Source organism: Labeo rohita, chromosome 1 (assembly GCF_022985175.1).
Source record: "Labeo rohita strain BAU-BD-2019 chromosome 1, IGBB_LRoh.1.0, whole genome shotgun sequence".
NCBI lineage: Eukaryota > Metazoa > Chordata > Actinopteri > Cypriniformes > Cyprinidae > Labeo > Labeo rohita.
Window position 1 is genome coordinate 34,274,771 of NC_066869.1, and position 17,698 is coordinate 34,292,468.

At 37.4% G+C, this 17,698-nt stretch overlaps 1 protein-coding gene and 4 non-coding genes across 5 annotated transcripts; 4 read left to right on the plus strand and 1 right to left on the minus strand.

Moving 5' to 3' along the window:
• The first annotated feature begins 2,737 nt into the window (after positions 1–2,737).
• On the plus strand, positions 2,738–2,810 carry trnar-ccg (transfer RNA arginine (anticodon CCG)). Its single transcript has one exon. It is a non-coding gene; the product is annotated as a tRNA-Arg (tRNA).
• Positions 2,811–3,814: 1,004 nt separating this feature from the next.
• Positions 3,815–3,887, plus strand: trnar-ccg (transfer RNA arginine (anticodon CCG)). The gene has a single exon. It is a non-coding gene; the product is annotated as a tRNA-Arg (tRNA).
• Positions 3,888–4,516: 629 nt separating this feature from the next.
• trnar-ccg (transfer RNA arginine (anticodon CCG)) lies at positions 4,517–4,589 on the plus strand. The gene has a single exon. It is a non-coding gene; the product is annotated as a tRNA-Arg (tRNA).
• Positions 4,590–4,867: 278 nt separating this feature from the next.
• Positions 4,868–4,940, plus strand: trnar-ccg (transfer RNA arginine (anticodon CCG)). The gene has a single exon. It is a non-coding gene; the product is annotated as a tRNA-Arg (tRNA).
• A 1,661-nt stretch (positions 4,941–6,601) lies between these two features.
• On the minus strand, positions 6,602–17,458 carry chrna9a (cholinergic receptor, nicotinic, alpha 9a). Its single transcript, XM_051116052.1, has 6 exons — positions 17,246–17,458; positions 15,393–15,538; positions 12,465–12,619; positions 12,096–12,279; positions 9,773–10,124; positions 6,602–8,024 (listed from the first exon to the last, which is right to left on the minus strand). The coding sequence occupies exons 1-6, from the start codon at positions 17,289–17,291 to the stop codon at positions 7,162–7,164; spliced, it is 1,746 nt and encodes a 581-aa protein (XP_050972009.1). The 5' UTR covers positions 17,292–17,458; the 3' UTR covers positions 6,602–7,161.
• Positions 17,459–17,698: the final 240 nt, after the last annotated feature.

A 17,698-nucleotide genomic window follows, 5' to 3' on the forward strand; every position in this document is an offset into this window, starting at 1 on the left:
ATGTGATATTAAAAGCAAAAAAAGGTAACAAACAATCTATAACACTTTCATATTAGTCAGTATTGATAATTATCATAATTAAAGTCAAATTTTAATTTTTTATTTCAAGTTTAAAACAACAACAACAAAAACACTGTAATTATATTTCATTACACCTTTAATAGATTAACTTCATTAATAGTCTTTCCTAGTACTGGGCGCCTTTTAGATATCATTTTTGTTTGTTTGTTTGTTTTTTTAAGTAAACAATGTGTGTAAAACATTACTAAAGAAGTTTCTTAGATTAGCAGAGCTGTAGCTGAATAGTTACGCCTACTACACTCTTGTATTTTAAAGCTGATCATTATGGTCGTACTTGGAGAGCCAAATATTTTCTGAGGTGGTACTTGGTAAAGTTTGAGAACCACTGGTCTAGTGTGACCACAGCTTAAAGCCAAGTATACTTCGTTTTTGTATATGTACGCTCATCAAGTAAGATGAAACGAAGTAAGACTGCATGTCCACAGTCTGGCAACACTTAGTTCCAGACCTTTAATCTGTAGTATACCCATTTCTTGCACAGCCAACTTAAATTCATTGACTGATTAATATTAGTTTCACTATTTTCAAATTCAACTCCACCAACACAAACATTTTACTATTGTGTGTGTACATTGTAAACAAGTGGGACTAACAGAAAATTATTAATCATTTTGGCAAGTGTATTATATGCACAGATGGATTGCCAAAATGATTAATAATTTTCTGTTAGTCCCACTTGTTTACAACATCTCCATAAAGAGGCCAGACTGCCAGACTGTGGACATGCAGTCTTACTTCGTTTCATCTTGATTTTTGTACGCTAGCGTACATATACAAAAACGAAGTATACTTGGCTTTAAGCTGTGGTCACACTAGACCAGTGGTTCTCAAACTTTACCAAGTACCACCTCAGAAAATATTTGGCTCTCCAAGTACGACCATAATGACCAGCATTAAAATACAGTAGTGTAGTAGGCCTAACTATTCAGCTACAGCTCTGCACAGTTCAAAAGCAAGGCATTTTTTTATTCCTAATAAGAATATTTATTGTTGTCAGCCACTTCAACACTGAAAATACACAGTTTGCACATTAACACTGCACAGTGCTTTCAAACAGGTAAATGAAAAACTTAAATAATGATTCAATTAAAATGTGTTCCTAAAACTTAAATAAAAATGGTATTGTACAGATTAAATTAAATTGTATTGTGTTTTAACATTAATTTATATTTAATTTAGTGATTCCTCTGCATACCACCAGAGAGCCTGAGTACCACTAGACTTTTGAGCATGCAAAATTTCTTTGTATGCTGCAACAATTGTGATATGATGTCATGCTTTGCAACATCTTTTTTTTTAACAACATAAATCTACTCCACTTTTCTGCAGTGCTGCAGTTTTAAATTTATGTTATTTTAAATTTAGCTACAAGGTTATGTTGTGATGTATCATTCTGCTGTTGACCACACAATTTCAAGTGATGCGAATTTACAGGTCAGAGTTCACCAAGCTTGAACTTTGGAGAGCAGCAAAATGCAAAACTTTTTGCACAAGCTTGTGTGTTAGGGCTGACACAATTGCATTAAAAAGAATGGAAGTTAATGGAATGAAAGGTGCAGTGTGGCCACCCCTTTAAGCCATGGTCATGCAAAATGTCCTCAGATGCTGCAACGGTCATGATAATGTCTTTTTAAAAACTTTAATTCAACACGTAGCAAATATTAATACACGTAAAATATAAAAACATGCAATCTACTCCACTTTCCTGCAGCGCTGTTTTAAAGAAAAATACGTAAAACAGGACAGTAAGTCTGTGGTTGTAGGGGGGCCTGAGCATCATGTCATAATGCTCAGAAAATCAAAACGGCTTGATAATTGAGAATGTTCCATTTTTGGGGGGATCCAAAAAAGGAGTGAATGGATTTTTATCATTGTGGGGTGGTTGTGTTCACGCACTGCTAAGACACATATATATGCAAACAGCATGTAAAAGTGGATTTTGCATCCGATCCTTTAACAATATGCGATCTGACATTCAACCCATTCTCAATCATACAAAGAGTGCATGTCTGCCTATTATAGAATAAAAATCCACTTTAGATCTCAGTTGGAAGCTATTCAAGCACTTGGCAAAAAAACATTAATAATCACATAAATTTACAAATGTAGCTTGATGCTAATTGTACCTCTACATATATTTTAAGATGTATTCTTGTAAGCATTATAGAAACCAAACTTTATTTATCTTAGTTTGATGCTGTATATTGAGCAGTGGATGATGTTAAATCCATATACAAGATACATAACTGAGGAAAAAAACTGAGGCCAAGCTTGCGAAGTGAAGGCCCAGTGGCCTAATGGATAAGGCCTCCAGAGCTTGGGATTGTGGGTTCAAGTCCCACCTGGGTCAGCTTTGCTGGGTTTCATGTAAGTTGGCTGTGCAAGAAATGGGGGTGCTCAGTCCTGCTCCTGGAGATCTACCTTCCTGCAGAGTTCAGCTCCAACCCTGATCGAACACACCTGAACCAACTAATTAGGATCTGAAGGAGCACTTGATAATTACAGACAGGTGTGTTTGGTCAGGGTTGGAACTAAACTCTGCAGGAAGGTAGATTTCCAGAAGCAGGATTGAGCACCCCTGCCATAGACTGTGTTTATCTAACCAAATGCTGCCAGACTGTGGACATGTAGTCTTAGGCCAAGCTCACCAAAAGAAGGCCCAGTGGCCTAATGGATAAGGCATCAGCCTCCGGAGCTGGGGATTGTGGGTTCAAGTCCCACCTGGGTCAACTTTGCTGGTTTTTGTTTAAGTTGACTGTGCAAGAAATGGGTATACTGCAGGTCATGGCTCTCTAACCGAATGTTGCCAGACTGTGGCATGTAGTCTTAGGCCAAGCTTGCCATGGGGAGACCCAGTGGCCTAATGGATGAGGCATCAGTCTCTGGAGCTGGGATTGTGGGTTCAAGTCCCACCTTGGTCAGCTTTGTTGGGTTTCATGTAAGTTGACTGTGCAAGAAATGGGCATACCATAGATTGTGTTTATCTAACCCAGGGGTGCCCAACCCTGCTCCTGGAGGTCGACTTTCCTGCAGAGTTTAGTTCCAACCCTAATCAAACACACCTGTCTGTAATTAGCAAACGCTCCTTGAGATCCTAATTAGCTGGTTCAGGTGTATTTGGTCAGGGTTGGAGCTGAGCTCTGCAGGAAAGTCGATCTCCAGGACCAGGGTTGAGTACCCCTGATCTAACCAAATGCTGCCAGACTGTGGACATGTAGCCTTAGGCCAAGCTCACCAAGAGAAGGCCCACCTGGGTCAGCTTTGCTGGGTTTCATTTAAGTTGTCTGTGCAAGAAATGGCCATACTGCAGGTCATTGATTGTTAACCAAATGTTGCCAGACTGTGGCATGTAGTCTTAGGCATGCAATCTTGCCATGGGGGAGGCCCAGTTGCCTAAAGGATAAGGCATCAGCCTTTGGAGATGGGGACTGTGGGCTCAAGTCCCACCTAGGTCAACTTTGCTGGGTTTCATTTAAGTTGGCTGTGCAAGAAATGGGTATACTGCAGGTCATTGGTTGCTGACCAAATGTTGCCAGACTGTGGCATGTAGTCTTAGGCCGAGCTTGCCATAGGCCGGCCCAGTGACCTGTAGATAATCCCACCTGGGTCAACTTTGCTGGTTTTCTTTTAGGTTGGCTGTGCAAGAAATGGGTATAATACATATCTTGGTGCTGTAACTGAGTCATGCCAGACCATGGATATGTAGTCTTAAAGGCCAAGTTTATAACATGCAGGCCCAGTGGCCTAATGGATAAGGTATCAGCCTCCGGAGCTGGGGATTGTGGGTTCAAGTCCCACCTGGGTCAACTTTGCTGGGTTTCATTTAAGTTGGCTGTGCAAGAAATGGGTATACTGCAGGTCATTGGTTGCTGACCAAATGTTGCCAGACTGTGGCATGTAGTCTTAGGCCAAGCTTGCCATGGGCAGGCCCAGTGACCTGTAGATAATCCCACCTGGGTCAGCTTTGCTGGTTTTCTTTTAGGTTGGCTGTGCAAGAAATGGGTATAATACGTATCTTGGTGCTGTAACTGAGTCATGCCAGACCATGGATATGTAGTCTTAAAGGCCAAGCTTATAACATGCAGGCCCAGTGGCCTAATGGATAAGGTATCAGCCTCCGGAGCTGGGGATTGTGGGTTTAAGTCCCACCTAGGTCAACTTTGCTGGGTTTCATTTAAGTTGGCTGTGCAAGAAATGGGTATACTGCAGGTCATTGGTTGCTGACCAAATGTTGCCAGACTGTGGCATGTAGTCTTAGGCCGAGCTTGCCATAGGCCGGCCCAGTGACCTGTGGATAATCCCACCTGGGTCAACTTTGCTGGTTTTCTTTTAGGTTGGCTGTGCAAGAAATGGGTATAATACATATCTTGGTGCTGTAACTGAGTCATGCCAGACCATGGATATGTAGTCTTAAAGGCCAAGTTTATAACATGCAGGCCCAGTGGCCTAATGGATAAGGTATCAGCCTCCGGAGCTGGGGATTGTGGGTTCAAGTCCCACCTGGGTCAACTTTGCTGGGTTTCATTTAAGTTGGCTGTGCAAGAAATGGGTATACTGCAGGTCATTGGTTGCTGACCAAATGTTGCCAGACTGTGGCATGTAGTCTTAGGCCAAGCTTGCCATGGGCAGGCCCAGTGACCTATAGATAATCCCACCTGGGTCAGCTTTGCTGGTTTTCTTTTAGGTTGGCTGTGCAAGAAATGGGTATAATACGTATCTCGGTGCTGTAACTGAGTCATGCCAGACCATGGATATGTAGTCTTAAAGGCCAAACTTATAACATGAAGGCCTAGTGGCCTAATGGATAAGGCATCAGCCTCCGGAGCTGGGGATTGTGGGTTCAAGTCCCACCTGGGTCAGCTTTGCTGGGTTTCATTTAAGTTGGCTGTGCAAGAAATGGGTATACTGCAGGTCATTGGTTGCTGACCAAATGTTGCCAGACTGTGGCATGTAGTCTTAGGCCGAGCTTGCCATGGGGAGGTCCAGTGATGTAATGGATAAGGCATCAGGCTCTGGAGCTGGTGACTGTGGGTTCAACTCCCACTTGGGTAATTTTGCTGGGTTTCATTTAATTTGAAAACCACTAGCCTAATGGGGAAATGCATCAGTGTCTGCAGTTAGGGATTGTGGGTTTAAGTCTCATCTGGGTTGTTTTTGATGGGTTACATTTAAGTTGGCTGTCCAAGTTATTCCATTATGATAAGTTCAACGTGACACTATATTATGTTTTATTAACAAAGTTTAGGAGGAGCATGTACAGACAATCAACCAATTTAGCACAGGTGGAGCACATCCAGATAGTCAACTCAATTAGCATGATAGTAAGTATATACAGCCAACTTACCTTCTGGCATCCCACCTCCACCTCAACTTCTCACTCCTAACTATTCCTATCGCAGCTTATAGCAGATGGAGTATGGGTTTGGGCTAAATTCTGAGCACAGAGCTCTCCACTCGAACAGCATGCCAAATATGCATACTATTTGCCCAAATCTGATTATATGATTATATATATGAGAGTGTTAGCACAGAACTCACCAGAGTTTTACTGGAGTTTAGCCCAGTGCTGCAACACAACAGGATCTGACCTGTTTCTCACTGTGACTGGACTAAGTAAAATGGACTAGAAATGGAATAAGAAGAGTTTGAAGGGAATAGGTTTTATTTTGACATAGGTGGGGATGTAACAGCAGTTGCTGGATAGGAACATAGCATCACTACTAAATGTAAGGGTATACTTATGTTAGAGTAAGTACTTAGTAGCCCTGTAATAGATTGGACATTTGTTCAAGGTGTGTTCCTGCTGGGATGCTGAGATCTTGGGATAGACTCCAACATCACAATGACCCTATATAGGACAAGCAGTTTGGAGAATGGATGAATGGTAATTTCATAATGTTTTTTTTTTTTTTTTGTCCACACACAGGTGTTCCCCTTTCATTTCTTTGACTTGGTTTAATCCACATAGGCTATCAATTTAAGTCTGACATCATGCAACACTGTTTCTGGGTCTGGCCAAAAGCAAACAACAAATGGTGCTAATATACGTTCAAGGTGTGCTGTAATACTACATAAAATTCATGATCCTAACCTTTATCCCCAAACCGAGATCTCAAATGGCTAGACAGTGATTCATTATTTATGAATTGTTAAAAAATGGGTGTCTGGGAACCTGGAGATTGTAGTGTATACCATTTGTCTTCCAAGGCTTAGCTTAAATGTGTGATTTGAGTAAATAGTGTTCATAAACAACTGTTGAGATATGCTCAGTTGAAATTAGTAGACACGTAACAGTATTCCTGAAGTTATGGCTTAACAAGTAGATAGAGGTTTAGGCCAGTACCTAATAAATAAGTCTCTCCACTAATCTGCATTTCAGGAGCTAATTTTGCGGCAAGGCTTGGTTTAATTCTTATACCATTCTTACAAGTGCATGAACTGATGTCTCCATAAAATCCATATAATCTCATTTTTATGTTATTTCTAAGATTCTGTGATTGCTAAAGTTTTTTATTTGTGTAGCACCATTTGCAAAGTATAATTTAGGCAGAGAACAAAGCAAGGAACAAGCACAGCAAATCAAAGAAATAAGAAAATACAGAAATTGCAGAATTCTCTGAGATAAGATTGTTCCAGGATGCAAATTTTGCACTGTGTGTGTGAACAACATTCAAGACTGGTCTATTTATGCATTTTTAATATGCGCTAGTGTGGATGTCTGTCCATGCACATGTGCAGGGTTAATTGTGCATTATTAATGTGTGTCCATGCCAGACAAAGATTGTGTTACCCTATATACACATGTGGGAACACGTCTACACCTGAAATATTAATGCCATTTCTTTAACTGTTACAACCAGATAATCTTCTTGAATGGAAGAAAACGAGACATTCAGACAACTAACATCTGTGCAGTAATTGTAACCCAGAAGTTAAATGTAGAACATGAGCCCATTTGCCAGTACAGGATTATAGGAATTATTTTATGAAAAACTGAACAATTATTAACTAACTGGTCTTTTGACACATAGTGTTAGCCAATATATAATCAACTGATTGCCTCTTTAAGGTGTAAACGCTTTAGGTTGCCTTGGCCAGGACAAGGATACTCATGAGGAAGACCATGATGAAAAACACCCACATGAAGAACCTGTCCATTACCTTGGCAACCTTCTTCCACTCAGCCCCTTTGGCCTGGTGTGCCCTCTGCTCTCTGAAACAGTTAGCTATGTACTCAATGTTTTGCACCACTTTCTGATGTTGGTCACAGATGCGTACACATCCTGTGCCAGTGGTGGTCTTATTGTAACTATCTGCCCCAAAGGTTTTGCCATAGCTATTATCGTGGTGGTAGCCAACTCCATTGAGATAGCCATTGCCGTGATCGTAGGTGTATCCAAGTTTTTCTGGAATGGAGAGTTCGCTGTCTTTGAGTTTCTCCTGGCTTGTCAGTGGGAGCTTTTCGCTTCCATCTCGACCAATGTAGTGTGTGTATTTTGGATGATGGGCACTCTGTCGGATAGGGGAATTTGAAGATGAGCGGGTCCTTCTTTGCTGGCCATGCCTCTGTTGTTGATAGGGACTGTTGTTGTGATGGTACCCATTCCCATGGCGGTGGTCTCTGTGACTGTACCCATTAAACTGACTGTGGTTTCTGTCATCATGGTGAGAGTCTCCATAAAACCCTTTGTCAAAATACCCATCTCTCTCCAGGCTAGCCAGTGGGTCTTCAGAGTATAATGGGCCTCGGTCGCTTTCAGGAGTGGTGCAGTTCTCCCCTACCTCATACACAAAGAAGATCTTCGACATGTAATCTATTATCAGAACTTTGGCCCAGTGGGGCACAGGTTTGGCTTCTGCTCCACAGAAGTGTATATTCATGATAAAGATAGTCAAAGATGTAGAGGCTGTTATCATGGTCATTGTTGCAATGTAGTATTTTCCTATAGGAAAGACAAACAAGGGATAAATAACAAATATAGCTGCAAGCAGAGATTATCGGCATTCAAGAGCTTTTAAGCACATATGAAAAAAGACATTATTTAGCAAGCCTATAACCTGTAAATCAAAAATGTGATATCGCCTCCCAATGGCAGATTTCTGTCAAATTTCTCACAGACCTTTTTGGGCCATGAGTTGAACATGCCCACTGAGTTTTTTCCCGATTGGCCTCCATTAACCTTGTCTAATAGGTGCTCAAACTTTTTTTTTTTCATGTTTTGTGGCACTTTGGACCAAGACCGTCCACATTGATTTTCATGTTGATTTTTATAGTGCCACCAAATGCCCAAGCTCTGAGATTTTTGTCCTGTGAGCTCAGACTAAACTCTTACTTAAGTGTTCTTATTTTGGAGAAGATATCTCATTCCGTTCAGGAGTTATAGGCATTTTACTAAAAGTTTCCCTGCCCCTTTCAAACGTTTTGGGATCCTTTTGTGACAATGAATCCAAAGTTCAACTTTTTTTTGATGATTATTGATATCCATTCTCCAGAAAATCTTTCTGTACTTGTTTGGTTCTGGTCAGACGAAAAACTTAGGACTAGTTCGCAAAAGTAGGCTTTTCAAATAATCCAAAATTCCCGAAAATTTCACAGGCTCACAACTGAATTTGAGACATTTGTCCGAAGTGAGCCAAGGATTCCAGACACTTGAGCCTGTGACTGACGGTTTACACTGTAAAAAATAAAAAACACAATTTGTTGAATTAGCTTAAAATAATTTGTTACCCTGCTGCCTTAAAATTTTAAGTTCAGTCAACTAAAATAAGTTTAATTAACTTGAAATGTTACTAAGTTGTACTAAGTAACAACTTAGATATTTGTGTTTGCTAAACTTAACAGATGGGTAAGTAACCCAGCTACCTTAAAAATTTAAGTTGATTCAACTCAAATTGTCACTTAGTATAATTTAACATTTCAAATTGATTAAACTTTTTTTTTGAGTTGGCTGAACTTAAAATTTTAAGGCAGCCAGGTTACAAATTATTTTAAGTTGACACAACAAATTTTTTTTTACAGTGTAGGAGTTACGAGCAATTTTGTACTTTTAATCACTGTAGTGCCTCCGTCAGGCCGTTTGGGACAAGCCTTGGTGACGTTGTCGGCGTGAATACTACCACCCCTCCAAGTGTCAAGTTTCTACAACTCACGGTTTGGTCTGCACAATCAGTTTTACGTGGAGATTGCTGATCACTGGCCATAACATTTACAACAGGGTTTCAAGCGCATAGCGCTGTACAATCACACAATCAGTGTTTGGGACTGACAACAAGTATGCACTGAATTGCCCTGTTCATACAACAGTTTACAGGAATGGATTGTCTGTATGTACTGTTTGCATGTCCAATTTTCAATGCTAGACACTGTTTTTCTTCAGTTTGCATGACATATTATATTTGAACATCTCCAAATGATTCATTTCCAACAGAGAGTTTTACTGAGACTGTGATGTGTACCATGTACTCTGCTTTCACTTCACAAACAAACAGTTCATTGCAACTTCCACTAGGAGGCCAATTGAGCCATGAGTAAAGTCTGTAATCACAATGACAATGACAAAAGTCTAGATGTTTTGAGCCACTTTACAGCGTCACTTTTGTTTAGATCCAAACTGTATGAAGAACACATATAGCATTTTAACAGACAGTGACAATTTAAAAAAAAAAGAAAACTGCTCTACTGTAAACTCACCGATTAGTGGAACACTTTCTGAAGGTGGCATACTCTCAGCCACCATCAGCTGAAATACAGTCAGAGCCAGCAGAACCGTCACCCCCAGTGAGACCTTCTCTCCAGAATCAGCAGGCAGGTAGAAACCCAGTGGAGCCAGGAAAGAGATGAGGAAACACGGCAGAAGAAGATTGAAGATGTAGAAGGAAGAACGCCGCTTGAGCAGAACTGTGTACGTTATGTCAGGGTACGGGTCGGAGCAGCAGCCATACATTATGACGTTCCTAACGGCCGGCATGCCGTGACACTCCCATTCCACGTTTTCCACAAAGTCTGAAAGGTCTCCACTCTCCATGCCCATCCTTATGTCCACCTGTTGTTACAGTGGATATGATTGAATATTTAGTAAGAGACAATTCACAGTTCTTTCTACCATGCACCTCCAAAATCACCTCTGTATAACAGGGTTTCATTTACGTTAGATATGGATTTTAAAATATATATATATATATCCCTTCATATATGAAGAGATTATTTGCAAAAACAGATAACTCCGTTTTTATTTATTTTCAAAAATCATGTTTTTTTTTTTTTTTTTGTGCATTCCAAGTAATATCCATCAAACTGCAGCTGGGTTGTTTTGATTAAGTATAACTTAAATAAATGCAGGTAACTTACAAAATAAGTTAATTAAAAGTATGATTTTTCATGTATTAAAAGTTTGTTTTATAGCTAAAGCAGATAACTCCAACAGTCGTTTTTCCCCCTGCTTTAGCAAGGTTCCATAAAAAGGTTTCAGCTTTAATTTTCTTTTTACTCCCTAAATAAGATATCAAAGAGTCATCATGTTCGTCAAAGTTATCTTCAATAACTTTTTAGTCACCTCTAACGATACTCCTCTCAGCTAGCGCGTCTTTTCTCAAACTGACTGGCAGCCTTGTCACCTGACCTGAATACAGCCCGCTGATTCGCTAAAATGGACTTAACGGCTTCTGTTCACAAACAACAAGGGTGCGTGTCTGTTTCTGCAGTAAAACGTGAATCCGCAATGCCTTGAAAGTGGACAATACCGGCTTTTTTGACAAGGTATTTAGGGTTCAGATCGCGCTGTGTGTGAAGAATAATGCACGGCACTCTTTTTAAAGTGGCATTTATCGGTTTTTGCAAATAAACTCCCCATATATGATTTTAATGTTTGTAGATAATTATTTCTTCTTTGAAAGTTCCATTTATTATTGTTTATGTTTTTTATGTGCAGAAATGAGGTTGTGCATTAAGAAGACACAGAGGTCCAGCCACCAAACATTTATTAACTTACAACTGGTAATGTTCCTCCTTGCTATTTGTTTATATATATTCTGATTTCACTTCATAATCTGTGGATGGTGAGGATGTGCTGACTAGCATTAGCATATATATCTTCAATATATTCACTGTATGTGGAGCATTTTATTTAGTGTTTTATTTCATCCTTTTGTTGAAGGGATAATCCCAAAAATGAGAATTCTGTCATCATTTACTCACCCTCCACTTGTTCCAATTGAGTTGATTTGTTTTTTTTTTGTTTTTTTTATAAACACAGAAGAAGAGCCAGTCGGTAGCTATTGATTTTCATGGAATTTTTTTAATACTTTAAAAGTCAATGGTTACCACCAACTGTTTGGTTCCCAACATTCTTCAAAATATCTTCTGTTGTGTTCAACAGCTGAAAGAAATTCATGCAGGTTTGGAACAAGTGAAGGGTGAGTAAATGAGTTTTCATTTTTGGGTAAACTGTCCCTACGGATATTTTTAATTCAACAGTTGACTTGCATGTACTTGAAAGAATACCAAAAACCAAAAATGAAAATTCTACCATTAATTACTCTCCCTCATGCCATTCCAAACCCATAAGATTATGATATTTTTGATGAGATCTGAGATGTTTCTGGGCCTTGGACGTCATATTTGTGTTGCTGTCTAAAAGTCAGAAAGCACCTGTATTTCAATAAAAATATCTTAATTTGTGTTCCAAAGATGAACGAAGGTCATATGGGTTTGGAACAACATGAGGATGAGTAATTAATGACAGAACTTTCATTTTTGGTTGAACTATCCCTTTGAGACTAAAGTTTTTCTGAGAAAATTAGCAAAACCCAAATGTGTTACAAATACCCTGTTCATACGTACAGCTAGTGAATTAGGGGACAATGTGTTACATCTGATGTAACATAACAGTGTGTACATTTTACATATTCAAATACAAAAACCTGTTATCCCTAGTAACTTATAGCAATAATTGAACACAAGCATGCATGTTTACTATTGTACTTGCTCTGCGTGTACACCTTTCAAGTGCATATACCTGGTTGCCATTATAGGTCCAGGAGCCAAAGGTAAGGTTGCACTCCTGACTATCAAAGGGGAAATAAGAGACGTCCACCTTACAGGAACTCTTAGTGATGGCAGGGGAGTCCCAAGTGATCTCACCATTATACCTCAACACCACATTCGTGTCCGGGGGTCCGGAGGAGTCCTCCTCATCCGCACTGAGCAAAAAAGAAATGCAGAGGTCAATAATTCGATCTTTTATGCATTAATTAATCAGTTTGAGCCTGTGCTCTATATTAGTTAAGTTTGAATGTTAGGTAAGAATTAGGTAATATTTAAATAAACAGATTTGTATGTTTCCTTGTTTTATGCAAGATAATGCGTGTATGTGACACATATTTACTTGTTGTACAGAACAATGTCTGGTCTCCAAACAAGGTTGCTGGGTATTCGAATGACCTCAAGTCCATCATACTCATCTTTATCCCAGCGCAGATAAGCGTCATGCCAGATCTGACGCACCCACAGGTATGTGGTCAACACCTGGTTCCTTTCATCCTAGCACAAAGAATCAAACACAGCGCACAAAGCAAATTTAATTTACAGACCTGCATGAATCGGACAAATCTAAAAAATTATGTTACTGATGTCTCGCCATTTTTGATTTGGGCTCTGTATATATAATTTAATTAATTATTTGATTTGTGAGTGAATAACCACCTAAATCTTATTCTATTTATCATACATAGTGATCACAAATGACTTATGGATTAAAGGAGAAGTCATCTTCCAAAAGATTCACATATAATGTACTCACCCCCTTGTCATCCAAAATGTTCATGTCTTTCTTAAAGAAATTATGTTTTTTGAGGAAAACATTTCTGAATTTTTCTCCATTTAATGGACTGTTTGAAGCCGCATTTAAGCCGCATTTTGGAAGTTCAAAATCGGGGCACCATGTCAGTCCATTATATGGAGAAAAATGCTGAAATGTTTTCCTCAAAAAACAAAGTTTCTTTACGACTGAAGAAAGAAAGACATGAACATCTTGAATAACAAGGGACTGAGTACATTATTTGTAAATTGTTGTTCTGGAAGTGGAGTTCTCCTTTAAGGACTATGCCCCTAGAGTTGTATGGGTTACTTTTTAGAGCTTGAAACCCTTGTGAACATGTTCAAATGTGATAAGGTTAGATATCTATTTTTCTTTGAGGTAACGGTATGGGTTACACTGTATGTTAAGACCAAGTATTCAGTCACACAGGGTCTTGCACTGCAAGATAAAACCCTGTTGTTGTACATGGAACACTTTCTCACAACAATGAAGAATGAAAGGAAAGAAAGTCTGAACCCTTAGGTTGCACTTAATGCCTTCCACATATCACATCTCATTGGTTAAAAGTACTCCTCAGGTTCAGTAAATTAATATTTGATTGAGTTTGATCAGCGCGTCTCTTTCTGGAACACACATAAACAATGTCTACCAGAGTCTTATACAACCATCATCCACAGACAGAGCAAACAAACACTGAGCAAAACCATACAAGTGAATTACAGCAGTTAAATAGATTGTTCACTCAAAAAATCCATCATTTATACTCATGTCACTATCTAATCAAATAAACAAACTTGTGGCATTGATCATGTGAGCTATTTTGTGGAAATGGTTGGACGTTATTGCTTCCATTGAAGAAGAATACTAATACAATGCAAAATCATACTGGATATCAATGCAGACATGTGTTCAGGACTTCAGCTTGTGTGCTGCATTTAAAGCAACAGAGGGACAAACCATACAGTAAGATATTTTGAAGTTTATATTTATTTGTTATTTAAATGTTTCACTTAAATTGCTACACTTATAGTATATGTTTGTTCCAAATGAATATCTCCTTACCAAATGAATAAATCATTACTTTTATGACAACAAGAAGTAGTGCTATCAAATCGATTAATCATGATTAATCGCATCCAAAATAAAAGTTTTTGTGTGTGTGATGTATATACATACACACATAAATGTATACATACATATATATATTAAATCATACATTGAGATATATTAAATATATTTCATATATATATATATATATATATATATATATACATGTGTATATATAAATGTATAAAATATATTTAATATATATTTCAATTTATATATAATATAAATCGTATAGAAATATGAATTCATATATACATGTAAATTTATACATGTAAGTGTGCATTTATATATACATATAAATATACACAGCACGCACATATATATTATGTAAACTAAAACTTTTATTTTGGATGTGATTAATCACTATTAATCGGTTTGACAGCACTAAAATAAATATACAACCTAATAGAGAAAACAACAACAACAATGAAAAAAGATTTTAAAAAACAAATCTTATGGTACTTTTGTAGGTCACTTGATAACTTGATCACACTTACTGATGCACTAAATAAACACTTCAAAGTAAGGATAAAACATGATCCGCAGTGGCACACTTTTTAGAAACTATTATACATTAGTCACGCAGCTCATGCTATACATACACGCATATAATGTTTACAGTGTCACAGGATACAGAGAGATAATGAGAAGAGGATCCACACAATAAACATTTGATAAGTACTGACACCTACAGTTATCCATTATAACTGCAACTGTAGTGAAGACCACAGCTATTAATCTAGTGGTAAGTGGCTGGTTTGTTACTATTGACAATTATAATTATTTGGACAAAAAATATATTTTTCTCCACTGATGATCATTCCAATGCAGCTGTATATTCTGACTAAATGATTTAGTTGTTTATATAACATATAAGTTGCTGTTGTGGTTCACCAACTGACGTTCAACATAACATCTGTATGCTAAAGCAAAAGCTTGTTGTGCTAATATAACCTGTATTTGCTATCAATACATACATTACCTGTTGTTATTTGAGCAGTAGGTCTGCATAAGTATGAATTCGAGCAAGGCATGTATTTTCAGAGGTTAAAGGTTTGGGGCAATTGTGCAATCTTTGCGGTTTCAGCATTAAGTCGCCAAAGTATGATGAGAACACAGACACCCCATGCCACATCAAGGCCAGTCGGACAGCGTGTGGGTGTTTCGCTGGTGCGATATACAGTATGCCTTGATCTCCGAACCAACGGAAGTGATTTCAAACCCACCGTTTCTGCAGTAGGCCTGATGCATGTAGATGTAAACTCATTCTGTTCTATTACTGATTACAGTTATGAGGTAAAATAGGTGCAGGATTTAATATCTGTATTCCATAGACTTATGTTTGTGTGTGTGTATGTGTGTGTGTGTGTGTGTGTGTTTAGTGCTCACCATATCTTTGATCTGAGAGAGTGTGATCTGTAGAGTGACGTTAAGGGCTTTGTCTGTGTCCTCCACAGGCCGCAAAGCATTCGAGTAGTTCTCCATTAGGTCATTCAGCAGTTTTTGAGCAAAACGGCCCTGAGCAGAGAAAACACCTAGAGAGAATATATTTATTTTAGTTGTTTTCATAAAATAATGAAATGAACAAATCTTTGCAATATTCTCTCAGATAAATATTGTAATTTTGTGGAAGCTATGATTATCGTAGTGATTTTTGCAAGGCACCTAGAGTACCAAAATGGTAAAACCGTTTTGTTTTAGACATATAGTATGATAACGCCACAATACTTTAGTATACGGACATAAATACTATGAATACAACATGGTAATCATTAAGTATGACAGTATTTATCAAATTACTTTATATATAGATAAATAGTAATTATATATAATAGCACATACAGTCAAACCAAAAATTATTCAGACACCAGATATAATTTTTGATATTTTTTTTACTAGTGGGTGCAGGACACTATAGTTCATTTATGTAAGTGAGGATAGCAAAATAAAGTAAACTGTGACATATTATACCCAAACATTCTTCATACAATGGACTACCATTAAAACTGATCAAATTATTCAAAGTTTTTTCTTTAATTGCTAATGCGACCTTTTTTACACCACTGAACAAGACTGAACAAAATTAAGCATTGCTTAGAAATTGGTCAACAAAGTATTGGTAGTTGTGTAACTATTGTCGTACTAACAGTTGTCTGAATTTTTGGTTGATTGTAGGGCTGCAAAACGATTAGTCGCGATTAATCGATTCAAGATAAAAGTTTGTTTACATATGTGTGTGTACTGTGTATATTTATTATGTATATATAAACACATACACACACACATATATATGTGACCCTGGATCACAAAACCAGTCATAAGGGTAAATCTTTCAAAACTGAGATAAGCTTTCCATTGATGTATGGTTTGTTAGAATAGGTTAATATTTGGTCGAGATACAGCTATTTGAAAATCTGGAATCTGAGGGTGCAAAAAAATAAAAATATTGAGAAAATCATCTTTAAAGTTGTCCAAATAAAGTTCTTCACAGTGTATATTACTAATCAAAAATTAAGTTTTCATATATTTACAGTAGGAATTTTACAAAATGTCTTTATGGAACATGATCTTTATTTAATTTCCTAATGATTTTTGCCATAAAACAAAAATCAATAATTTTGACCCATACAATGTATTTTTGGCTATTGCTACAAATATACCCCAGCGACTTAAGACTGGTTTTGTGGTCCAGGGTCTCATATATAAATATTTGTATGTATTGTGCGTAAACACTTGTATAGAATTTATATGATATATAAATATTTTACATATAAATCGAACATATTTTTATATAAATGTATGTGTACGTAGTAATTACATTTTTTTTTAAATAAATTAATTGCGATTAATCAATTTGCAGCCCTAGTTGATTGTAATCCATTATATACCTTTCTATAAAAGTTATCTGCCATTATCAACATGAATTTGTTCTGACACACTTTAATTGAGCTCTTGTCATATTTTATCACCATTTTCTAAACTATAGCGAATAAACTGTGATAATGTAAGAAATGTTGAAGGTGTCTGAATAAATTTTGTACATACACATATTTACAACAAGAAATACTATTTGTTAATAAAAATCTAAAATCTACTGAAAATCTACTGTTATGAGACACAATTTTACTTATTAAAAAAATTAATCTTGTTTTAAGAATGTTCTGATATCTTACTGAAAAACAAGACAAAATACTGATTAGGAAAATTTCTCAGTATCACTATTAAAAAGAGCATGAACTTACCATGTAGCAACATGCTAATGTGAACCACAAGAAATATGATCTTCATTTTTCAGTAGAATGGCAAAAAATCTAATAAAATCTGACGGATATTATTTGTTGTTGCTTCTCATTTGCTATCCATGGTCATATGTTATTTGCTGCAGAGGAGGAGAGAGAAATTGCGAGAAGTCCCATAGCGATCTGAACGTTGAGAGTGGTGGTGTGGCAGGTACAACACTGAAGGCCTGAATGTCATTCTTACTGCTTCTCTGGAACAAGAGCCGAGGTATCACATAGCATGCACACTAACACACATACACACACTTCTTTTCACCAGGGAGATAATCATCTATACAAGAAGAATGTGTTTTGCTTTAACAAAAAAAAAAAAATATTTGTTAAAGCAGACTTGTGAACAATAGTCTGTTTATTGTGATTGTGTGTGATTAAATGTGTTCATCCTGTCAGTCACAG